Consider the following 23,460-nt stretch of genomic DNA (forward strand, 5'->3'; position numbering starts at 1 on the left):
TGGGCAAAGGCCTGATTCATCAGATGCATGTGACAAAGTGGGTCTTTGCCCACAGAAACTTACGTTCCAATAAAACTTAGTCTATAAGATGCCATAAAAATTTGCATAACTCAGATGCTTTGGACAAAATGCCTCTTGTATTATCATTTTCAATGGTATAATCGGCTGGATCGGTAAATCCTGTTTTTGTACACGTATCATTTTGTATTTGAAGTTACAAGTATTGTGTAGTAACAGACAGGTAGCCATGTTAGTCTGTATTCTAACAAACAAACCAGCAGTCATGTAGTACTTCAAAGACTAACAAAATATTATCTACATATTTGTATGCCAAATGTTTGTTTCTGTGAAGACCTCAACAAGAGGTGTGGCTATCCTATTGTGGGAGGATGGCCTGTCAGGGAATACTAGTACTTAACGGACAATGGGGCCTCTAATTGGTGACAATCCACATCTGAAGAACTTTGTTGTCTGTTCAGACCAGCAAATAGGCAATGGCTGATTGTTACCTGAGCAAGCCACCTGTCCATGTCCTTTTTAGGCAATCTCCATCTTGAAGTATACCTTTACAGAAAGGCTATGTCTACACTACAGCAATCTGTTGACAGAAGTCACTATCAGAAGAAATCTACTGGCAAAACTTCTCGACAGATTGCATCTATACATAAAAGCAGATCTAAAAAGCAATCCACTTTGTCAACAACGAGCAGCCAGACTGCTTAGTCCTCTCTCAACAGAATGGCTGACCAGAAACTCTGCAAACAGGGCTGCCCGGTGAACCGGAAGCCCTATCTGTCGACAAAAAGGTCCTGGAGCATCTGCACTGCACTTTTGTCGACAGAACTCTGTTGATGAGTAATTCTTCTGTTGACACAGAGTGGGATAATACTGTCAGGCTAAGTGCTGTGTTTAAAACAAACTTACAGATTTAGTCTCCATGCTTATGGCAGTGCTTCCTGATTACCTGCCTTTGTGTTTGTGAGGGCAGATCCTCGGACACCCAAGCTCAGTTTAGCAGCAGGAGGTGTACTCTTTCAGGCCTCTGTTATTAGGGCAAGGGTGCACAAAATGGGGGGCCTGAAATTTTGTAAGTGGGTACAGCATGTTCAGCTGCTGGGTCTCAGGCTCACCCAACTCATTAAAAATGTTGAAATGTGTTACTGTTTTTACATACGTGTATTCACATTTATATACTCATTAATAAAGCTTTTACATTCTACATACTTATTTTCTTACGCATGCCAAAAGGGGGGGTACAGCTTCAAATGAACATAATTGAAATTTCCATTGGTTTGGATTACATTAGATAGGCTTGGGGTGGGGAGGAGCTGTTAATTGCAAGGACAAAAAGTGCGGCCTGACAAAGTTTGCTCACCCCTGTATTAGGAGATGGGAGATTCTGTGGCCTGTGTCTTAGTGAAGTTTGATGGCCATCTCCATGACGTATTTATGGAGGCAAAAAGATATTCTCAAATATGTCTGGGGAAGGATTGATGTATGCTGCACTGAGTTGCAATGGGACCCTCTCCCAAGCAGTAGAGGCAATGTTGGCGGTGGTCACTGCCCAAGAAATACCTTGGTCAGGAGACAAAGAGTTTGAAGCCTGGAGTTCTGGGCACAGAAAGGAATGGGAGGGGAAAGCAGCAAGCTTAATCTAATTCTAAAAGAGGCACTAATTTCAAATTCTTCAAGTCTGGACACATGGTGTACATGTGTAACCCACAGTGGAATATAGTAGGGATCAACAAAGAAGAACCACCAGACAGAATAGTTGCTTGTTGCACAGCAGGCCAAGGTATTTGGGGGAAAAGAAATTTCAAAAGCATTAGTAAACAGCTGTTTTAAAGTTGAAATAAATACCTATTTTCGTGCCTTGCAACAGTTAAACATCTCACATTCATTTCAGAGGATTTAGGGTTTTATTCATGCTACTTAGTATTGGCGAGTCTCTGCTAACCTGGTGATCTTATATACATTATTCATTAACAGTTCAACTACTGAACCATTTTTTTTAAAAGTATCTGCAGGTACCTGAAACCAGTCTTTTCAATATTTCTTCACCCTTGATGCCTCTTGTCAAGTCAGGACTGTTAGATGGCCATTATCGTAGTAGAAAGGTTGTCCCCTGGATTTTCAGTTTCCTCACCTCTGAATCATGTGGTGTAGTGCCCAACCCTAAGTGAAATATGCATGAATTCTAATATAGAATACAAAGTTAAAATACAGCTAAAACATATACAACATGGAAAGATTTGCCATTTGTGCTTTATGACTGAAAAAGCCCAGTTGATAAACAGTAGAAATTACACAAGCTTTACATACTAAAGAAAAACCTGTGCCTTTCAGTGAATCTAAATTTAATTCAACAGTAGAGTGTGAAGGGCCTCGCATTTTCAAAATGAGATTTATGTAGATGAGTTTTTAAAATTGTCTTCACTGTTCTATTCGGATCTGAAGTGAAACTAACACAAATGAATTAAATGAACTCCAGAGAAAAGAGTGGAAAATATCTGGTCTTCAATCACTGGATCCTAACTCCAAACCCACGGTCTTTGTATTAATAAACTGGCATAGCAAGTTTTTATAGATAAATATTTCCAACAAAAAATACAACTGATTAATTTGAGACACCAGAGACATACTAATCTTTGTTTAAAGCATCTCAATGCAAATTTTAGTAATTTGAATTCTCAGTATGTTAAAAATTTATCCTAAAAAAGAAGCTAATAGCAAGCAGTCCTTGTAGGTAAGACCTAGTAAGTTTAAATTTTGAAAGAGTGGTTGGATTGGAATAATTTGGAATACATTTTTCAGTTGAGCTACTCCTGACAAAAAACAGGCTATAGTGAAAATTATTAAAGACTCTTAGTTATAGCTAAATGCTGCTCTAAATTATAACTTAAGGTGTTGTATGCATTACAGTTTTTATTCCAGTTTTAAAAATAGTAACAGTAAAATATGTCTTCAGAAACAAAGTACAGTATGTTTGGCTCTGTTTTAGCACCACCTAATTTAATAATGATGGCTCAGAAAATATTAATACATACACTTTTTAAAAATAGAATATAATATGTAATTACTTTTATCTGCTACTTGCATTCATTAACAGTGCAATCAGATTAACTTTTATTGCAAAATTAAAGGTTTGTTGAGGTGCGTATCAGATAAGAACAGGTAGCTATAAAAATAATGGAAAAAAAGGATTTCTTGTAGTACTGTATAGTACTGCATAGTATTTATATTTAGACATAATATAGAGCCCAGGCTCTAGGCACTGTAAAAACACCCATCATAGACAAAAAATTATTACAAATACAGATTATTTAGTTGTGACATAATAGCTCAGAATCAGCAATATGTACCCATAAAGTACCTATATTAAACAAAGATCATCATAAGTAATAAAATCCCTCACACAATCACTTTGTTCTTCCCAGAAATGCCAAAATAGATTTGCCTTGCAGCATGCCCTGTAGATTAAGAAAGTTACGCTTTTTCAAACCAAGGAAGTGAGTTCCAAAGTAGAGAACCCTTCATGGAAAATGCCCTGGAAAAGTGTATCCCTGTGCAGAGTGACTTACAATAATCAAATCTCCATCTCCCCACCTTTGCTCACCTCGACTGGGTTATGTGTTCTTAGCCCCCCACATATCAATCAGTGATCCTATCATCTACATGTGGCAGTGACATTCAAGATTTTTGTGCACTTAGAGGTTGAAGAAACATGAATGCTGCAGTTGATCAAGAGGCATAGTAAGAAGGATATGATGGGTCAAAGTGCAGTGGTAAGCAGAACGGAGCCTGCTGAAATTCAACCATGTAAACTCCATTTAAAAAGTGTTGGCCTAGTTTTTATTCTGTAAACTCCACAAAGTTTCATTAATAGACGGTCTTTTCAAAAAAGTGAATTTTTCCATTCATGTGATGCATGGCTGTACCAATTCAAGGAACGCTGTACACCTTTTATCCAGTTATCCATGGCAAGTTTGTATTCTCCAGAGTCCCTTTGTGGCTCAAAAACAATTTCAGTTCGCCTCAGTTTCTTTAGTTGTTCTTTATCAGTCCAAAACCCTGTAAGTACAAAGTTAATCCTAAAGCTTGACTGCAAATATTGTGCTGGGGACAAATCCATAAAACTGACTGATCATTACACTCACAAGCATGATGAAGTTAATTAGGATTTTCCTTATTCATTCCAGTAACTCTATTAAGCGTGCAACTATTTTTACATTCTGAAAGCACTCCAGTAGAATTCACTAAACTGGAATCCTGACAAGTGGTACATCTGCTTCGCTGCAGTGGTCTCCAAGGAACAGATTTAGTATGTTGATGTTCATTTAGATCTCTCAAGAGTTAGAGAATGACCAGTGGGACAGTCACCCTCAGCCACATGTGCCCATTCAACTAGGTGGGATCAGGAGAGCCAACGACAATACTGGTCATTTTTCTAATCTCTTACTTAAAAGAATAGATAAATGGCAAATCATTCACAGTGTTGCTTACAAGTCTATGCTAACAAACAGTTCACACCTATGAATTATATACTGAAGGGCCAATTGCCTACTTCACGTTGTTTCTTTACTCTGTTTTAGCTACTGAATAAGTCTCACCTTAACGTATGATTATTTAAATACAGCAGACCCCCAAACTACACAATTTCAACTTGCGCAATATTTGGGAAGCAGGGAAATAGGCGTCAGCCAGGCCCTTGCACTCCCAGCAGCTACACCTCGCTCTCCTCCACTTGCAGCACATCTATGCCAGTTAGTTTCCTGGCCCCCATGAGTAGCAAGGAGCTGGCAACCAGGCAGCAGCCAGGCCCTTGCACTCCCAGCAGCTGCACCTGACTCCCGGCTCCCCTCCACTTGCACTAGCCAGGAAACTGACCAGCACTACTGCACCTGGCTCCAAGTTTTGCCTGGCTCCTGACTCTTGCGAGTGGCAGGGAGCCTGGAACCAGGCGCACCAAGTGCTGGTCAATTTCCCAGCACCTGCAGTCGGAGGGGAGCTGGGAAACTGACTGGCACTGCTGCACCTGGCTCCTGGCTCCCGGCTCCCATGAGTGGTGAGAAGCCTGGAGCCAGGCACAGCAGTGCTGGTACTCTGGCTTAGCATACAAATTTGGGTTTTCATTGGAGCCTCATTTAATTACACAGATTGATTCTTATTTACTGGAGCTGATTCTTTCTCTGCTGTCACTTCACCTTATACTTTCCTTTTGCTTATTATTTCAAAATCTTAAAGAGGATATTTCTAAACTTATTTTATACATTTAGACTGAAAACACACATCTATGAGCTAACTTTTTAAACTGACATCATTGTGACTACTCATATGTATAAGTTAACCAAGTGCATAAGTGTTTGCAAGACGAAGGCATTACTTTGTGTTAGATGCACTATCCCATTAAACTAGTTTTGTATATCTTTTCCCATGTTCTCTCCCCTCTGTTCTGTAACCCAAGGATGTATGAGTGAAACACACTATTGGCCGTGTCTACACTAGCCCCAAACTTCGGAATGGTCACACAAATGGCCACTTCGAAGTTTACTAATGAAGCGCTGAAATGCATATTCAGCGCTTCATTAGCATGCGGGCGGCTGCGGCACTTCGAAATTGACGCGCCGCGCCGCTCGTCCCGACGGGGCTCCTTTTCGAAAGGACCCCGCCTACTTTGAAGTCCCCTTATTCCCATCAGCTCATGGGAATAAAGGGGACTTCGAAGTAGGCGGGGTCCTTTCGAAAAGGAGCCCCGTCGGGACGAGCCGCACGGCGGCGAGGCGCGTCAATTTCGAAGTGCCGCGGCCGCCCGCATGCTAATGAAGCGCTGAATATGCATTTCAGCGCTTCATTAGTAAACGTCGAAATGGCCATTTGAGTGGCCATTTTGAAGTTTGGGGCTAGTGTAAACATAGCCATTGAGTATCATTTGTCTTGGATTTTTTCCTTGACAGTGAAACTGTGAAAATGGTTAACTATTTAAGGGCAATTTATTATCACAAATTAAAGAACAACAAAGCCATGTACCAGTTCCAACTGATCAATTTGTTGTTTTCAACTAAATGTACTGAATGTACTGTATTAGAATGAGAAAAAAAGTTAGCAAATATTTAGATAGAAAGTTTTTCAAAGGATAAACATACCTAAACCAAGACCTGCTAGAAAAGCAGCTCCAAGACAAGACATATCTGTATTTATAGGTTTATCTATCTTCTTATTTATTAAGTCAGAAGTCATCTGCATGATAAAACTGTTGTTACTGACACCTCCATCTGCTCTGTGTGGGAGAAAACAAAGAAGATTGAATTTAATAAAATATTTAGCATCAAATGTACAGAAATAATCTGTGTTTATATACAATACAGAAATCTGTCTACAGTTAAGTCTCAGAGTATGTGAGGGTTCTGTTGCACGCACCCTCGCATAAACCCAGATTTTGTGCAAGTTGGGTTCTGGCTTTTTCCCCAGCAGAACACATGTTGTGCAGTCAGGGAAGCAGCTGAAAGGTAAGTCCTGGACTGGGGGGGAGGCAGTTAGGGAGGGTTAAGCCTGGCTGTGGGTTGGGGCTATGGGAGGTGGGCGGGGGGCGTGAGCTAAGCCTGGGGTGGGTTAGGGCTGCAGAGGGATGAGGGCTGGAGTTGAGTGTGAGTGGTGAGCTGGGCTGCATGGGCGGGGGGAGAGTTGAGCCGGAACCAGAGTCATGACTGGGTGGTGAGCCAGCAGGGGGGTTGCACCGGAACCATGCAGGGTAGGCGGGCAGTATCTGAGCCAGCGGGGAGGTTGCACTGGAGCAGCGCAGGGCAAGGGGGAGGGTGACCAGGCAGCTTGTGAGCAGGCGGGGGATCGTGCAAGAGCCATGCAGGGCGGGCGGCTGGGCAGCATGTGAGCCAGCGGGGTAGTGGGGTGGGTCGGGTCGCCACACTGGAACCATGTGGGGTGGGCAGCTTGCAAGATGGCAGGTGGGGGTTGTAAGCGGGCAGGGGGGTCGCGTCAGGGCGGGTAGGCAGGCAGCTTGTGAGCTGGCAGGGGGGAATCGCACCAGAGCTGCGCAGGGCAGGCGGGCGGGCAGGCAGGGGGGTTGCACTGGAGCCCCGCGGGGCGGCAGGAGCAGCTTGAACCAGAGCCGCTTGCAGGTGGTTTAAACAGAGCTGGGGAAGGGGTCTGGTTCAGACACGTAAGAGGGGGGTGACACACTCTGAGTTCACGTACTCTGAGACCTTACTGTACTACGCTTTTGCATACGTATTCAATTTTATTTGTGGATAGAGTTACAGAAACATATTTAGAGGCCTGGGAAGTCTCCTGTGGGAAAAAATTCTGTCTGAGATCCAAAATTTTTTTGAAAAATCAACTTTTATTTTTAAGCTTTTATGATAACTTTGATTTCAGCCTCCTAAAATAATACAATTATAATTCTGATTGAAGTCTTAAGACTTATAGTAGAATATGGTTTTTACTTACTGTAGCCATAATCACAGAATACTCAAAAACATCCCCTTTGGAAAGTCCAAATAAATTCAGTTTGTGTTCAGAGTTAGACGGGCATTTTTTTTGTTATTAGTGAATCTTTGTTGGCATTCTAGCCTATTAATTCATAGCTACTGCCTTCTGAAGGGAGCATGAGAAGTCGGCTGCAATCTCTCCATTCTCTCTCTTTTGCCTAAATGCCTTCATACTATAGGTCTTGTTGAGAATAATGAGGTAAATCTATCTAAGTTACACTAGTCAAGATACATAATATATGTAACTTAAGTCAACTTATCTTAGATTGATTTACAGTGGTGCTTACACCTTACTGTGATGGGAGATGATCTCCCAGTGATGCAGCTTCCACCATTCACTGGAGTACTGAAACTACTGGGAGAGCGCTTTCCAATTGACTTACTGCATCTTCACCAGACCTGCCATAATTGATGCCATTGCATTAATTTTGGAGGTGGTGATTTAGTCCCTCATGAAGAAGTCTCTAAGACCTGTCAAGGAAAACAGTTATTTATAAATCAGCTGAAGAGAGTTACTAGAGTTCAGGGTACATTGATTTAAATCCAGGCAATTTAAATAATCCACTGAAATCACTATTTAAATCACCAAAAAAAAACCACATTGATTTAAATCAAGTTACCGAAAAAGCTAAGACTGACTGTCCTTACATTGCACTTAATTGGAATGCACTTAATTGAACTCAATGGCACTTCTGTTTTTTTGAGAAAGCAAGCAGAGAATGATTCTCACATGGAAAAGTTATGCTGAAGTAAAATAGGGAATACATGTATGGTATCATCCTTGTGGTCTGTGGCCATGATGTTGTATGGTATGTAATGTAAAATAAGAAAATGACAGTGAGTGGCAAATATTGATCTGAAGAAGTGGGTCTGTCTCAGGAAAGCTCATCACCTAATAAATTATTTTGTTAGTCTTTAAAGTGCTACATGACTGCTGGTTTGTCTTGTTAGAACACAGACTAACACAGCTAACTCTCTGTTACCATCCTATTATTTGAGAACAAGAAAAAGTCCTGTGGCACCCTATAGACTAACAGATATTTTGGAGCATAAGCTTTCGTGGGCAAAGACCCACTTCATCAGCTTCATGAGTGGGGGGAGGTTCAGAGGGGTATTGTAAGAGTGGGGTCCCCGTAAAAGGGAGGGCCAGAGCAACTATGGATTAATAGGCTAGAATACCAAAGCTCTGGCCCTCCCTTTTACAGGGACCCCGCTCTTTAAAAACCTCTCTGAACCCGCCCCCCCACTCATGTATCTGATGAAGCTTATGCTCCAAAATATCTGTTAGTCTACAAGGTGCCACAGGACTTCTTGTTGCTCTCAAAGATACGGACTAACACAGCTACCTCTCCGATACTTATCCTATAATTGACACGTACAGCTAAGATCAATGCTTTTTTGTATTTAAAAAAAAAAAAAAGAGGAGGACCTGGTACTCAGATGGCTCCCCACGCCCCATTCCCAGTTAATCCCATGGCTGGGGCTGCCAAGGTGCGGTACTCAGTACCAGAAAATACCAGCACAAAAAAAGCACTAGTTAAGATGCCAAACAGGTCCCATTAATGACCTTTTTAAGACTGCTAATGCCTGCAGGACTTCTAGCTCATTTGTTTCAGAAGTTAGAACATGTGTAATGAATGAGACACATCGCTGCAAGAAGTGAAAAGATGGAGTTCTGGTTAAGGCAGCTTGATGGCTGCACTGGAGAAGTGGGGAGTCTATCCCTGCACTATGTATATGGTCACACATAGATGCTGCACAGGGCCAGAGTTATGTGATGATGGGCAAGTCACCTAAATATTATTAGTTGCCCACTAACTGCACATTCACTTTCTGAGACATACAGGGACAAGATGGTTGTTCAGATCTGCAATTTAAGTCAATAAAATGTGCTTTAAATATAAGATACACTATAAAAATGCTGCCATTCTGGAAAATTTGAGCTGACGTGTCAGAAGCTGTGTTAATTTTGGATACCCCTACTTAACAATGTTATCCTGTCTCTCTCTATGCATCAGGGCATATTTACACACAGAACTTACCTGACATTAGCATATTAGTATAATTGTACTACTATACAAATACTCTTGTAGACATTTAGGATAACTGGCTTTTCTTCAGTTTAGCTTATGCTGCTTCAAAAAGCAACACCAAAAGAGGTCTGTTATCCTTAATAAGCATTTACACGACTAGCTACGTAGCCGTATTATTGTGATGGTATAAGAAGGCTAAAATTAATTTCCCAGTGTAGACAAACCCTCAATTTCCCATCCACAAAATAGTGATAATACCACCATGTATTCTCATAGGCATGCTGTCAAGATGAGAAGTTTATTCACTTTCTGCAGTAATTAAGATTCTTTGACGTGTGTGACCTTGTGGATGCTCCACTGAAGGTATTCATGCACCCTGTGCTTGTAATCAAAGACTTGGTAGCAGCGCCCAATTGGGTTGCACATGTGTGGTCCCTTTTTCACACTGTTGCAAGCAATTAACTAATGCTGTGTGACCAGCCTCCACTCCATTCCTTCTTTACTGAAGAGAATGATTAGGAAACTCCAGAGCAGACCAGAGGAGGGAGGGTATCTACAGGGACACACATCTCAAAGAACCTCAGTCGCACGGAGGGTTGCAGAGTTTTATGCAATCAGAGACATACTTGTTGAGTCTTTGTTTAGACATGGCACTCCCACTGCAATGTTCAGGGATGGACACATACAGTCTAGGTGATTCTCAAAATAGTATATACTCCAGTCTAAGTAAAAAGCCAGTGCTCTCCAAATATCAAGAGTATGAAATAAATTTGTTCTATCCATGTGGGATTTAGGGTAGAATGTTGATAGATGTGTTGATTAAGGTGGATATTTTAAGTTACTTTTGGCAGAAAGTTGGGGACACTTAGAGACACTATCTGTAAAGAAGATTGTGGGATGTCTGCCATAAGAACCCCAAGTTCTCCCATGTATCTGGTCAATGTAATTGCCACGAGGAGTGCTACTTTCATAAAAAAGATGTAGCAGACAGCATATCACAATGGAAAGAGGTGAGGGAATGAAGGACCAGGATGAAGTCCCATGTTGTAGTAGGCTCACATAGTTCCAAGTAGGCATTACTGAGTCCTTTGAGGAAACTTTTGGTTAGTGTATGAGCAAAGGAGGAGTGATCCATCTTGGGGTGGAATGCTGTGATGGCAGATAGGTGGACTTTTACTGAGCGCATGAATAGGCCTGACCTTTTGAGTTCTCATAGATAATCCAGTATATAAAGGGTAGCGTCCCTGGGATAGATGTCATCTGCTTGTGAGGTCATGCTGTATGAAAGATGCCATTCTTCTCTTCGGAATGGCTTCCTCCATGCTGCCTGGGGTGCTGACAAAATTAATTTAAAATAGGGACAAAGGTATGGTTGGTGTGAGATCACACTGTGCAGAGGATGCCACTGTAAAGCAAAATAGTGTCCCCCAAGCATCATGGAACTTTGGAAACCATTGTGCTACAGTTCCTCAGTGAAACAATTAGAAGAATTTTTTAACATTACCAAAGCAGAAGTATTTTCTCCTAATCTCACACTCAGAATTGTATTTTTTGTTAAATTTTTGGGAAAAAAATTAGTGTGAGGCAGACACACAGCATGGTAAATTTTAGCTAAATGGTTAGTTATGCAAAATTATAAGCAACTAAATAAAAGGTCTTCTGATGGGAAGTGTCAGGCAACCTCAATTATAGGCATCACTACCTACATCCCCTGAATATTGCGGAAAAAATTAATAAAAACAAATATGTTCTTATTTCTATTAAAGTAAACCTGAGCATGAAAGTTAAACATACAATTCAACCAGCAACTCATACTTGCCAATGCAGATAATTTAGAACCTGTCTGACTTCTGAAATTATGTTAACAAGAATGCTACACTCAGGTCTGCTATCCAGTTCCCAGTTATTGAATGTTCATAGCAAGAAATACTGAATAACAAAATTCTAGAGTGCATCTGTTTTGCTTGAACTCACAAACACACAATGAAATTTATCACTTGTGAGAAACTAAAAATAATATGAACATACCGAATAGTTGTAAGTGGAAGCCGCACCTCTTTAACAGGATCGTACAGCTGTTTGTTTCTTTAAAAAGTAGAGAAAATAATGTTGTGTTTATACATATTGTACATTCTAAAAGTTGTTTTCAATATCTCTACAGTATTCAAGTAAGCAATATGATAAAATGTGACAGCAGTTTTGTTAAAATTGCCTGCAGCAGTTGACAAGTTCCCAGCATGGGCTGAATGATGTAACAAAAGCAGACTGGTTTCTCTTACGTGCCCCGTGTGCTCATGTGGCCTGATCAAGACCAACTGTATTAAGCACTGTATATGGAGGAATGACTCCTCCCCAAGGTGCTTACAGGTTATTTATGACAAGATACAGGAGGTGAATGTAACAATTTTAAGTGCTGAGAATAGAGAAGAACGCTAACCACAGCTTCAGCAAAAAAAAAAAAAAAAAGCAGCACTAGTTAGTGCTGCTCTTTAAATAGAGGCTATCAAAGCTATAAAATGCAGGTTACTTACTGTAACTAGAGATTCTTTGAGATGTATGGTCCTTAACTGTATTCTACACCTAGGTACACATGCACACCTTGCACCGCCATCCAACATTTCTTCAAAGCAGCGTCTGATGACCCACATAGGTACAGTAACTTTTGTCATGCTCCCAAATGAAGATATTAAGATGTCATGTTGGTTAGCACCTCTCCATTTTCTCTTCTTACAACAAACCAACAGGATATGAAGCAGAGGGGATGGAGGGTGTGTAGTGAAATACTGATAAAGATCACGTCTTAAAGAACCTCCCATTATAATAAGGAATCTGCATTTGTTATTCAAGTGACGGTCCCTATGGTGCATTCCACATAAGTGATTGTAAAGCAGTGTTCTGTCCTGAGAAGGGTGCAAGGAAACTGACAGCAAAGATGTCTGTCATATTGCAGTTCCTCTGCTTGCATCCACTTTTGCTTCTTGTGTTAGAGTGTAGTATGAGATCAAAGTATGGATGGAATTCCAAGTCACCATTCTGAAGATATCCTGCCTTGGAACTTCTGATAAAGATGTTTTGGAAGCAGTTTCTGTCATTGTGGAGTGGGCTGTGATACGCCCAGGAGGGGGAAACATTACTATTTTGCAGCACTCTAAAGACACACCCCGAAAACCATTTAGAAATCCTCAGATTTCTAAATCTTTATCCCTGTAACCTTTCTGCCAAGACTCCTGAGACTTTCCCTGGATTTGGTTGGGCAATGAAGATCATGCCAGTTGTAGCTGCAGGATGGTCTAAAACTGCACTGAGATTCTGGCAATATTTCCTCATCATGAGGAAGTAACCAGTTTAAGAGGACACAGGCAAGAATCTCCCCTGCTGTAGATAGGAAAACAATGCCTCATTAATTTGCAGATTCTGATTCATATAATTTCTTAAAGATTACAACAACATTGGCATTTCTGAAGTCTCCTGCAATCTTTTCATTATACCAGATATGAAAAAGTTTGTAGTGCTTCCTTACCAACCTGCAAATGGGCTTCATCTGTTTGAAAAAAAGTTTTCAACTCAGTTGATCATGAAGCCTTGTGGAATGTACTAGCCAGATCTGACTGTTGTCTTTGTAATCAGATGACCACCACCATTGTCAGCAATGGACTGGAGATGGATCCTTGTGTCAACAAAACTGGGGTTAACCATGGATGTGTTATTGCCCAAACTATTTTCTCCATCTATTTCACAATCATTATGGTCCTCTTAAAGACCACCTCTCCAAAGGAGTTGACATTAAATACAGAAAGGATGGGTGGCTTTTTAATCTTTGATGTCTCCATTCAAAGTCTAAAGTCCTCAGGACATCTATTACTGATACTTAATATGAAAATGGCAAATCATCAGCAGACACACTGAGAATGACTTTCAGCCAGTTCTATGCAACCTGCACTACTAGGGGAGGAAATGATTTTTTCTGGATAGTCTGCCATGGGAGATCAATCCTTATGCCCATGTGAATGTTTCTTACTCTCATGGGGAAGCCTCGGTTACGAGTCCTTGGGCTTTGACATCAAAGGCTCCAGTCCAAGGCCAGTGGTCAGAGTGGCATTACTAGTCAGCTAGTACAGGGCTGGACTAAGAGCGGGGTTTCCTCCATTAGGAATTTTTTCAGTTGGAGCTTTTGGGCCTCTCTAGTTCTGGGTGGATAGGATTTATGGATACTGAACTTCACAGAGATATGTGCCTCATACAGATGTTCTTCTTCGAGTGTCCCCGTGGGTGCTCCACATTAGGTGTCGGGCTCGCCCGGCGCCGCAGATCGGATCTTCCAAGCAGTTTCTGCCGGACCGTGCATGCGCCGGTGCGCGCCACTCCCCCGTGCGCTCCCGCCCACGTGCGCGATCCGGTCCCCGCTAGTTCCTCTTAACCGCCGTCGGCTGCAGACGGAATCCGAACTTGGCTAAGGCCAAGTAGCGTATTCAATGGCTTTAACTGTTTTTCTTTAAAGTTTTTCAGTACTTAGGCTACTGCAAGTTAGCCGGTTGTTATTTTTCAAAAAAAAAAAAAAAAACAAACAAAACAACAAACAAACTACAAGCGGGACAGCTTCAATCCAGTCCCAGTAACAAGCGCCGGAGGCCAGGAGCATCGGGCCATCAGCCCTCCTGCTGAGGCAGGCCATCGGACGGGGAAAACAGCACAGGGAAGGTGCTAAGTACCCGCTTAACAACTGAAAGACTCACCAACAATGTCCTCTTCAGGATTTAAAAAAAAAAAAAAAAAAAATGTGAGTCCTGCCCAGAGGCGATTAAGGAGAGACAGGGAGATGCAGCTTAAAATGCTGCTTTTGATAAGGCCCTCCAGCCAGACCTGCCGGAGCGGCCGCAGCAGGAGGGACCCTCCGGGGCCCATAAAAGGAAAGCTGCCTCCCTCACTCCATCAGCGCGAAAACGGAGGAAAGTCTCCCCAACCCGATCCCTGCCGGCAGCAACAGCGAGCGGGACGGGAGGAGCGAGCAGCCCCCAGCCGCAGCAACAGCTGATCGGCGGCAGCACGGAGAGCCACGTGGAAGCGGCTCAGCCTCCGATAATCAGCCAGCCGCCCCGCACCGCAGGCAGGGCGGCGGCTTAAAACTGCTTTTCATAAGACCCTCCAGCCAGACGTGCCGGAGCGGCCGCAGCAGGAGGGACCCTCCGGGGCCCATAAAAGGGAAAGCTGCCTCCCTCACCCCATCAGCGCAAAAACGGAGGAAAGTCTCCCCAGCCCGATCCCTGCCGGCAACAATAGCCAGCGGGACGGGAGGAGCGAGCAGCCCCCAGCCGCAGCAACAGCTGATCGGCGGCGGCACGGAGAGCCACGTGGAAGCGGCTCAGCCTCCGATATTCAGCCAGCCGCCCCGCACCGCAGGCAGGGCGGCGGCTAAACAAGCGCCGGTACCGGCGGCACCGCAGGCAGCGGCACCGACCCCCGGGGAACCGGCGGTGCAGAGCGCGCAGGCACGCAGCCTGCAGGCACCGGAGGACACCGCACCTGCGGCACCGCCCTCGAGCGTGCCGAGCTCGGTGCGGACGGGGCCGGGATCCCCTATACGTCAGGGGGCGGAGTTACCTCCTCAAGGGAGGGGGAAGGCTGCACACAAGAGGAGGCATTGCAGCCCCTCTCCGCACAGGGCTGTGGAGTTGCTTTCTCACAGCCCTCCGCTTATGTTGCAGACTCCAACCAGAAGGCAGGGGTCCCCCCTAGCCTACCCGGAGCCCCCTTCTCCATTTTTTGCAACCAGCCTCATCCTGGCTGGGACCACCTTCACCCTTCCTGGGGTTTGAACCGCTGGACTATTATGCAAAATCGCCCTCTCCAGCCCTCCCCCAGACGCAGAGGGTATGCACCAAGGGAGTGGTCTAGGTCACCTTCCCAAGAACAGTGCCTATACTGCCATGGTCGCCCCTACCACGCGGGGCATAGACACCATCGGCTATCTACTAGGGAAAGATTCGCACAAACGATCTCGTACCCCCGAGGGCAATTGCGACCGGGGACAGAGACAAGCATCTCAGGGGGGACTGGTTATGGAACCCCGAGATTTTCCCTCGCAAACCTCTAGTGAGAGGGTGTACCATCACCAGCAGGAACCGGAAGGGTCCAGACAGACGTACCCCAGCGGTTCCTCGCTCTCCTCCCCGGATGAGGCTACGGCCCCGGGGGACGTCCATCCTCCGGACGATCTCAAACAGTTCCAAGAGCTGTTTTACGAGGGTGGCCTTCACGCAAGGCATCCAGACAGCTAAGGTGCAAGAGAAACACCATAAGCTCCTCAAAAATCTGAGACCTCCGGCCTCCTCCAAAATAGCAATACCTCTTGATGACGCAATCTTGGAGTCTGCCACTATGATATGGCAGACTCCTGCGACTATTCCGCCTGTCCACAAGAGAGCGGAAAAAAAAAAACAGCTTTGTGCTGACAAAGGGCACGGAGTTCCTGTTCAGCCACCCACAACCAAATTCCTTGGTGGTGGAGTCGTCGCAATGTGGGGGAACAGACAAACATGCCAAAAAGCTAGAGCTGTTGGGCAGAAAGGTCTACTCCTCCTCCACTCTACTGTTGCGAATGGCAAATTACGCAGCGCATCTAGCGAACCATAATTTCGATAACCACATTAGGTTAACCTCCCTCATGGACTCGCTTCCAGAGGGCAAGAAACCAGTGCTCAAGGCCATCATGCAAGAAGGCTACGCGGCCTCGAGGACGGGAGTTCAGATCGCCCTGGATGTTGCGGACTCAGCAACAGCGTCCCCAGTACCACAGGGGTTACGAGCAAGGGCGACATCAACAGCACCAGCAGTACAGAACTCCCAGGCGTCGTTCCCAACACAGCCGTGCGTCCTCAGGGCAGGGCCAAAGGCCACAAGTTTGACACACAGATCCAGGGCTGCGCCATCACTACCATTGCAAGGTCATCCGAAGCGGTTATTCCACCATTGCCTCCGACCATTCTATAACCAGTGGCAAAGGATCACCACAGACAAATGGGTGCTGGAGATCATAGCCACGGGGTACGCCATCCCCTTCCAGTCGCTCCCGCCACCATGACCTCCACCCAGGCCCCACCTCCAGGAGGCCTCCCACGTAGCGAGGCTCAAGCAGGAGTTAGACCATCTCATGCTCATAGGGGCAGTGGAAAGAGTGCCGGAGCAACTGCAAGGGAGAGGGTTCTACTCGAGGTACTTCCTCACGGGGAAAAAGACAGGGGGCGGGAGGTCCATCTTAGATTTTCGAGGCCTCAACCGGTACCTGCGCAAGCAACGCTTTCGGATGATCACAATCGCCTCCATCCTTACGGCACTAGACGATGGAGATTGGTTCGCAGCCCTCGACTTATAAGACGCGTATTTTCACATAACTATTTATCCGGCTCACCTACGATTCCTCTGGTTTTTCATGGTAGGCAAAGAACATTTTCAATACAAGGTCCTACCGTTTGGCCTCTCCTCGGCCCCCAGAGTCTTCACCAAGCCCTTGGCAGTGGTGTCAGCCTACCTGCACAGACAGGGGGTATTTATATTCCAGTATCCGGATGACTGCCTACTCAAAGGGGCCTCGAAGGAGGAGGTACTACGCATAATATGCGTCACAGCAGGCACGTTCTCTTTGCTCGGCCTGGTTATCAATCTGACAAAATCAAAGATAGACCCCACGCAGGACATAGAGTTTGTAGGGGCACGCATAAATTCTATTACAGCGAGGGCGTATCTACCAGAGACTCACTTTCGGGCCGTCGGCTCCCTCGTGCAAGTCTTCACCTTCAGCCCTACGGTGCTGGTTCTGACGTGCTTACAGCTGCTGGGCCACATGGCAGCAGCGATGTTCGTAGAACAGAACGCCAGGTTACACATGCGCAGCATGCAGCACTGGCTGGCGAGCATATACAACCTGGCAGCACACGCTGTTCACAGGGTGGCGTCGCCCACAACAGAGGTGCGCAAATCCCTGCAATGGTGGGTAAACCCCGAGAACCTGCTAACAGGGGTACCCTTTCACCAACCACACATATTGGTTTTTCTTACTACAGATGCCTCCCTCATAGGGTGGGGAGCGCACATGGGCGAAGAGGTGACGCAAGGGCTGTGGTCCTCCATGGAGCAGTCACTGCACACAAATATACTGGAGCTCAGAGCAGTGTTCAACGCCTGCAGACACTTTCCAGACCATATAAAAGGCAAAGTAGTCAGGATCAGTATAGACAATACCTCCACCATGTTTTATATAAATCGGCAAGCAGGAGCTCGGTCCCATGCCTTATGTGCAGAAGCAGTCCGGTCGTGAAACTGCTGCATCGCCAACAATATAACCTTGAAATCCTCGTACTTCCCAGGCGCTCACAATGTGAAGGCAGACCAGCTGAGCACGTGTTTCGCACTCACGCACGAGTGGCAGATCCGTCCCGATCTGCTGCAACCAATTTTTCATGCATGGGGTTTTTCCCCAGATAGACCTGTTTGCTACTCAGCGCAACAAGAAGTGCCCACGATTCTGCTCCAGGGCAGGACTGGGACGGGAGTCCCTGAGGGACGCCTTCGCGATCTCATGGAAGGGCCCCCTGCTTTACGCTTTCCCTCCCACAGTGCTCATCCACAAAGTGTTGCAGAAAGCCAGGAGGGAAGGAGCCTGAATGATCCCGATAGTCCCAACGTGGGATCGACAGCAATGGTTCCCCCTAGTCCTGCGCATGTCGGAACGGCCACCGATGCCCCTTCCGGTGGCGCCGGATCTGCTCACGCAAGCCCAGGGGTCCATAGTGCATCCGCACCCCCAAGGCCTGCGACTACAAACGTGGTTAATCCATGGCTCAGCTCCCTAGAGAGCACATGTACGGACGAAGTGCAGCAAGTCCTAGAAAGTAGCAGGAGGACTCCCACCAGGAAGACCTACAAGCAGAAATGGACTCGCTTTACGGCATGGTGTTCTACCAAACAGCTAGCCCCCCTTTTCGGTGCCTATGGCTGTGATATTAGAGTATTTACTGGACCTCAAGAGAGGAGGACTCTCGCTATCCTCGTTTAAGGTCCACCTTGCCGCCTTTTTGGCATTCAGACACGGAGAGACAGGGCACATGGTGTTCGCCCATCCCATGGTTACCAGGTTCCTTAAAGGGCTGGTAAACCTATACCCCCCTTGGAAACCGCTTCCACTTTCGTGGAACTTGGACCTGGTGCTTAATGCGAGAAGGGGACCACCGTTCGAGCCTTTGGCCACGGTTTCCCTCTGCCTCCTTATGATAAAGACGATCTTTCTTCTCGCAATCACGTCAGCTCGCAGAGTGAGCGAGCTTGCGGCAGTTATGGCAACGCCACCCTGCGCTGTTTTTTCCAAGGAGGCGGTACCCATATGGCTGCATCCAGCCTTTGTTCCTAAAGTTTCTTTCTGAGTTTCATACTAACGAACCTATTGTTTACCCTCGTTTTATCCAAAGCCTCATAACTCTAACAAAGAGGCGCGCCTACACCTCCTGGACGTGAGGAGGCGCTAGCTTTCTATATAGACAGGACCAAGTCCTTCCAGAGAACGGATAGACTCCTAGTCTCTATCGCTCCCAAATCAAAAGGAGAATGTCTCTCTTCGCAGAGAATCTCGAAGCACATCGTATCTTGCATAAAAATGTGCTACAAACTCAAACAGACTCCTTTCCTGGCCATGCCCAGGGCTCATTCCACTAGGGCGGTGGCAGCATCAACAGCCCTTTTTCAAGGGCGTTGCGCTAAAAGACATTTGCAGAGTGGCGACCTGGTCATCCTGTGACACCTTCGCCAAACATTACGCCCTTCACAGGGTATTCCAAGAGGATACCCGTCTCTCGACAGCGGTCCTCTCGGGGACAAGCTGCACATAATCCGATTACCCACCTCCTATCTTGGGTTACTGCTGGGTAGTCACCTAATGTGGAGCAGCCACGGGGACACTCGAAGAAGAAAGAAAGGTTACTCACCGTAGTAACGGTGGTTCTTCGAGATGTGTCACCGTGGGTGCTCCACTACCCGCCCATCCTCCCCGCTCCGGATCTCTGTTTAGTGTTTTGCAGGAGCATCCGAGGCGGTTGGTCAAGGAACTGGCGGGGACCGGATCGCGCACGTGGCCGGGAGCGCGCGGGGGAGTGGCGCGCACCGGCGCATGCGCGGTCCGGCAGAAACTGCTTGGAAGATCCGATCTGCGGCGCCGGGCGAGCCTGACACCTAATGTGGAGCACCCACGGGGACACATCTCGAAGAACCACCGTTACTACGGTGAGTAACCTTTCTTTAGAGGCACCAGTGATTCTCCAGTGTTGATGGAGAAGGAACGAGGGCATGCAATGCAGTTCTTCAATCCTGGGACCCCGACCACAATCCTGGAATGTAGAGGATGCCGCTGGACTTGAAAGTTGGGGCAGGATATTTTATTCTGTACTAAAGTATACTAACTAGAATTCCTAAGCTAAGATATAAACTATTTACAATTAAATTTTACAGATTCTGCAGAAACAAAGGACATCATTCCAACTCAGGCCATGTGGCAATAAGTAGGAACTGGGATGTATCAACCCCCATTAACTCTACTTGTGCTCTAAGAGGTACTGTCCATGTGCAAGTCAACAGACACTGCTTTGAAGAAATTCCAGACTCGGGCACTCAGTGCACATGTGTAGCAATGTGTGAAATACACATACATAGGGACTATCATTCATATTAGTAGTTTAACTAACCCTAATAATTATAGCAAAAAACAAAATCTGAAAGGAAAAGATGTATTTGAAGCTTTTTTTTGCTAGCTATATTGAGATTTTCAGCTTTCCATGTACACAAAAGACACTTACCCAAATTTAGCAGCTAACATATCTTCTGCCTCTCTTATGTATTTTTAAAATGCCTATGTTATATAAACACAGAAGACCTAAGAATTAACCCAGGAACCTCCAGCTTCGTGCCTACTTAAAATAGATCGAGATAGAAGAGAAGCTTACTTTCCACATACAGGTAGTGAGGAAATACAAGAACAAACTTCAGTCAGAAGACAGATTTTGGACATGCAGGGGGGCCAAATCCATTTTAATTTAAGAGCTATTTGAGGACAGTGTCAATTAATAAAATAAATAACCTGTTAACATATTATAAATTGCTGAAGTCCATGCATTCATGTAACAGGTAACTTATCAGACTTCACACACTAAATTACCAAAATACAGAATAATGAGAGAGGAAAATACAACCCCTGAAGATAATAAAGACTACACAGTACCTGAAAGCAACAGATTCCAACATAGCTCGTATTAAATGGTTCCTAGTAGTAGTAGGTTTCAACCCCATAAAGGAGGCACATGCATAAGGGTCATTCACAGGAGCCTAAAATAAAGATATGACAATAAAATTAACTACTAAATTACATATTTAGCCTTTTGAGAATGGATACAAATAGTAAGAAAAAATAACTTACACATGACAAGTACAGGAAGCATAATGAGAAGAAGAAGTAAATTAAGACAATATGTAAGCATTAGATAGTGTTATTTTAGCTGTGTATATTTCAGAGAATTTTTTCCAAATCAGTTTATTGCTATAGCAAAAAGTTTCCAATTACTGCATTTCTTTTTTCCTCTCAGAATTCTATACATTAAATACCACTCATTGGTAATACCTTTAAAAATATTCATAAAGGACACACACGCTGAAGTACAAGTGACTAATATAGGGCATAGTATTGTTTAAGTGGTGGTTTTTTTGGGGGGTAGGAGAAGAGAAGTTACTGACTTTTCCCAGACTTTGTTTTACCAACAATATTAATTTATATAAACACATCAGCACTGAGGGGGGCTAGTCAGTTTAAATTACATAACATAGTTGCACTGTTTTCAATGGTATAATGATGCAAGAAACACATTAGTTCCGGATATCTCATTAAAAATCATTTTCTTTCGCCGGATGCATTAAGAAAACGTTAAATATTTTTTCATTTAAAAACGTTTTTAAACGTCCCTTTTTAAAATTCCCTAAATATCTGCTATAAAAATTCTGAAGTAGCCCTAATTTTAACCATACTGTGGCTGCAAAACCCACAAACCATCACCATTCCCCACCTAAGGAAGTGGAAAGTACAAATATAAAAGTAGACATATGTGGGCAGGGGAAAGGAGAGGTGGGAAAAGGACTGGGAAAGCACTAAAGCCTTGTGCTGAATGGTACTGAACTCCCAATACTCTCATAGACTTTGGTAAGATTTGTTGATGTTCAATGCGTATTAGGATGTAAATGAAGTGATAGCCCATTTGCCCAGATGAAGGTTAGTAAATTGCACATTGACACTCAATTCAGAAAACAGTTAAGTATAAAGTCAGTAGAGAATATATTCAGTACTTTAGCGCACAACCACCTTTTTCAACTTGTTTAACTCAACCATACCAGACAGTAACAGAGAGGTAGCCCTGTTAGGCAAGACACTCAACAAGACACTCCCACCCTTCACCCCACTCCTTCAGTTCTATGTACTTGATTTGTCAGTTTTTATTGCAATTTTTTTTGGACATCTGTGCTACATAACTGGGTCTGGACGGGAAATTCTATAGATCTGAAGAATCGGGTCTGTCCGACAAAAGCTTCTCACCTAATAAATCATTTTGTTAGTATTTAAAGGGCTACGTGACTGCTGTTTTGTTTTGTCAACCACAGCAAGTGAAAGGTTCCTTGCTGGCCAGTTTGTGGATTGTTGAATATAAGCTAATAACTAGAAGAGGAAGGATATATTTCATAGATATGTATTTTAAAGGTAAATGTCTAGATAGAGAATGAAGAATTTTTGTTCACTTTGTTTAAAAGCTTTATTTACATTTTTATGTCATATCACACAATATATATGACTTACACAAACTATGGAACAAAAGTAGGTAAAATGAGTGATAATAAATCAAGGAAATATGCATTTTAAATTTGCACAGTAGGAATGCTTCTGTCCCAGAGTGAAAAATGTGCCACATCACAGCAATGTCATTCATGTTAAGAGGGAAGAAGCTTTCTACCCATTCTTGTAACAGGAACTGTCTAAGAACTATTTGTCTCTACCTAGGAAATGATCATATTGCTTCCAGTGATATCCTGATATCTACAAAACCTTGCCAAACAATCAACTTTAGGTCACTAGAAGATGACTGGACCAGTATCCTGTGTTAAATGGAAAGGGATCCAACTCAGGTTCCTCTACTTACCAAAATGCAGCAGTAGGCACAGGGAGGGAGTTAGTCTCCCAAGCAGAAAGTCCCAAGCCACTGAGGCCTTTATAGTTTAGAAACAGCAACTCCACTCCAAAAAGAAACTAGTGCAAATTAAAGAATTCTAGTGTCACATGCTCCCATAAAGACCACCATCAGAGGCTTTATGCTTTAACACCTGGCTTTCAGGCTGATTTGAGGTAAAGCTCCATGTAGAACCCACTTAACTAAACCAGTCTTGGTGAGAAAAAGGCACGAATCCCAGTAAGATCTGCACCCAAAAGAAACAGGTGCAATCTCACAAACCAAATGTAGATGGACAAAGTATATAATAAAATATAACCAAAGATATGATTATCCAACAGCAACTGAGGATCCAATCAGTATCACTAAATTGCGAACCCAAGTCACAAATGGCTTTCCCACCTTCATTACTAAAGGACGAAGTGATATCTTCACGTCTCATCTTCTGATTCCTCCCCGAATATATTAAGTGTCACCCCAGTCCTTGCTGGGCTGAATTTCAGCCAACTAGATGTCATTTATGCTTCAATAAAACTGGGGTAGGTGAACAACTGCACTGACTGGGGTAGAAGCTACAAAGATGGAGTGGTTTATCACTAGAGTACTGAAAACATGACTGCTCCATAATTCTTCACTAACTTTCCTAACAAGCCCCTACTCGCATTTAACAGAATGGGAAAAGAA

The 23,460-nt window shown here is 44.3% G+C and overlaps 1 protein-coding gene across 2 annotated transcripts in view; it reads right to left on the reverse strand.

Moving 5' to 3' along the window:
* Positions 1–1,922: 1,922 nt before the first annotated feature.
* GK5 (glycerol kinase 5) overlaps positions 1,923–23,460 on the reverse strand; it is a 68,818-nt gene continuing 47,280 nt past the window's right edge. Inside the window, exons 13-17 of one of the 2 annotated variants that reach the window (XM_075004015.1) lie at positions 20,793–20,896; positions 11,564–11,620; positions 6,144–6,277; positions 3,961–4,071; positions 1,923–2,175 (exon numbers count right to left, since the gene is read on the reverse strand). In XM_075004015.1, the coding sequence (XP_074860116.1) occupies positions 2,102–2,175; positions 3,961–4,071; positions 6,144–6,277; positions 11,564–11,620; positions 20,793–20,896 (480 nt within the window). In that variant the 3' untranslated portion in view covers positions 1,923–2,101. Of the gene's footprint in view, positions 4,072–6,143; positions 6,278–11,563; positions 11,621–20,792; positions 20,897–23,460 lie in introns of both variants that reach the window. The other variant, XM_075004016.1, reaches the window with a different exon arrangement.

The sequence above is a fragment of the Carettochelys insculpta genome, chromosome 10, assembly GCF_033958435.1.
Source record: "Carettochelys insculpta isolate YL-2023 chromosome 10, ASM3395843v1, whole genome shotgun sequence".
Lineage (NCBI taxonomy): Eukaryota > Metazoa > Chordata > Testudines > Carettochelyidae > Carettochelys > Carettochelys insculpta.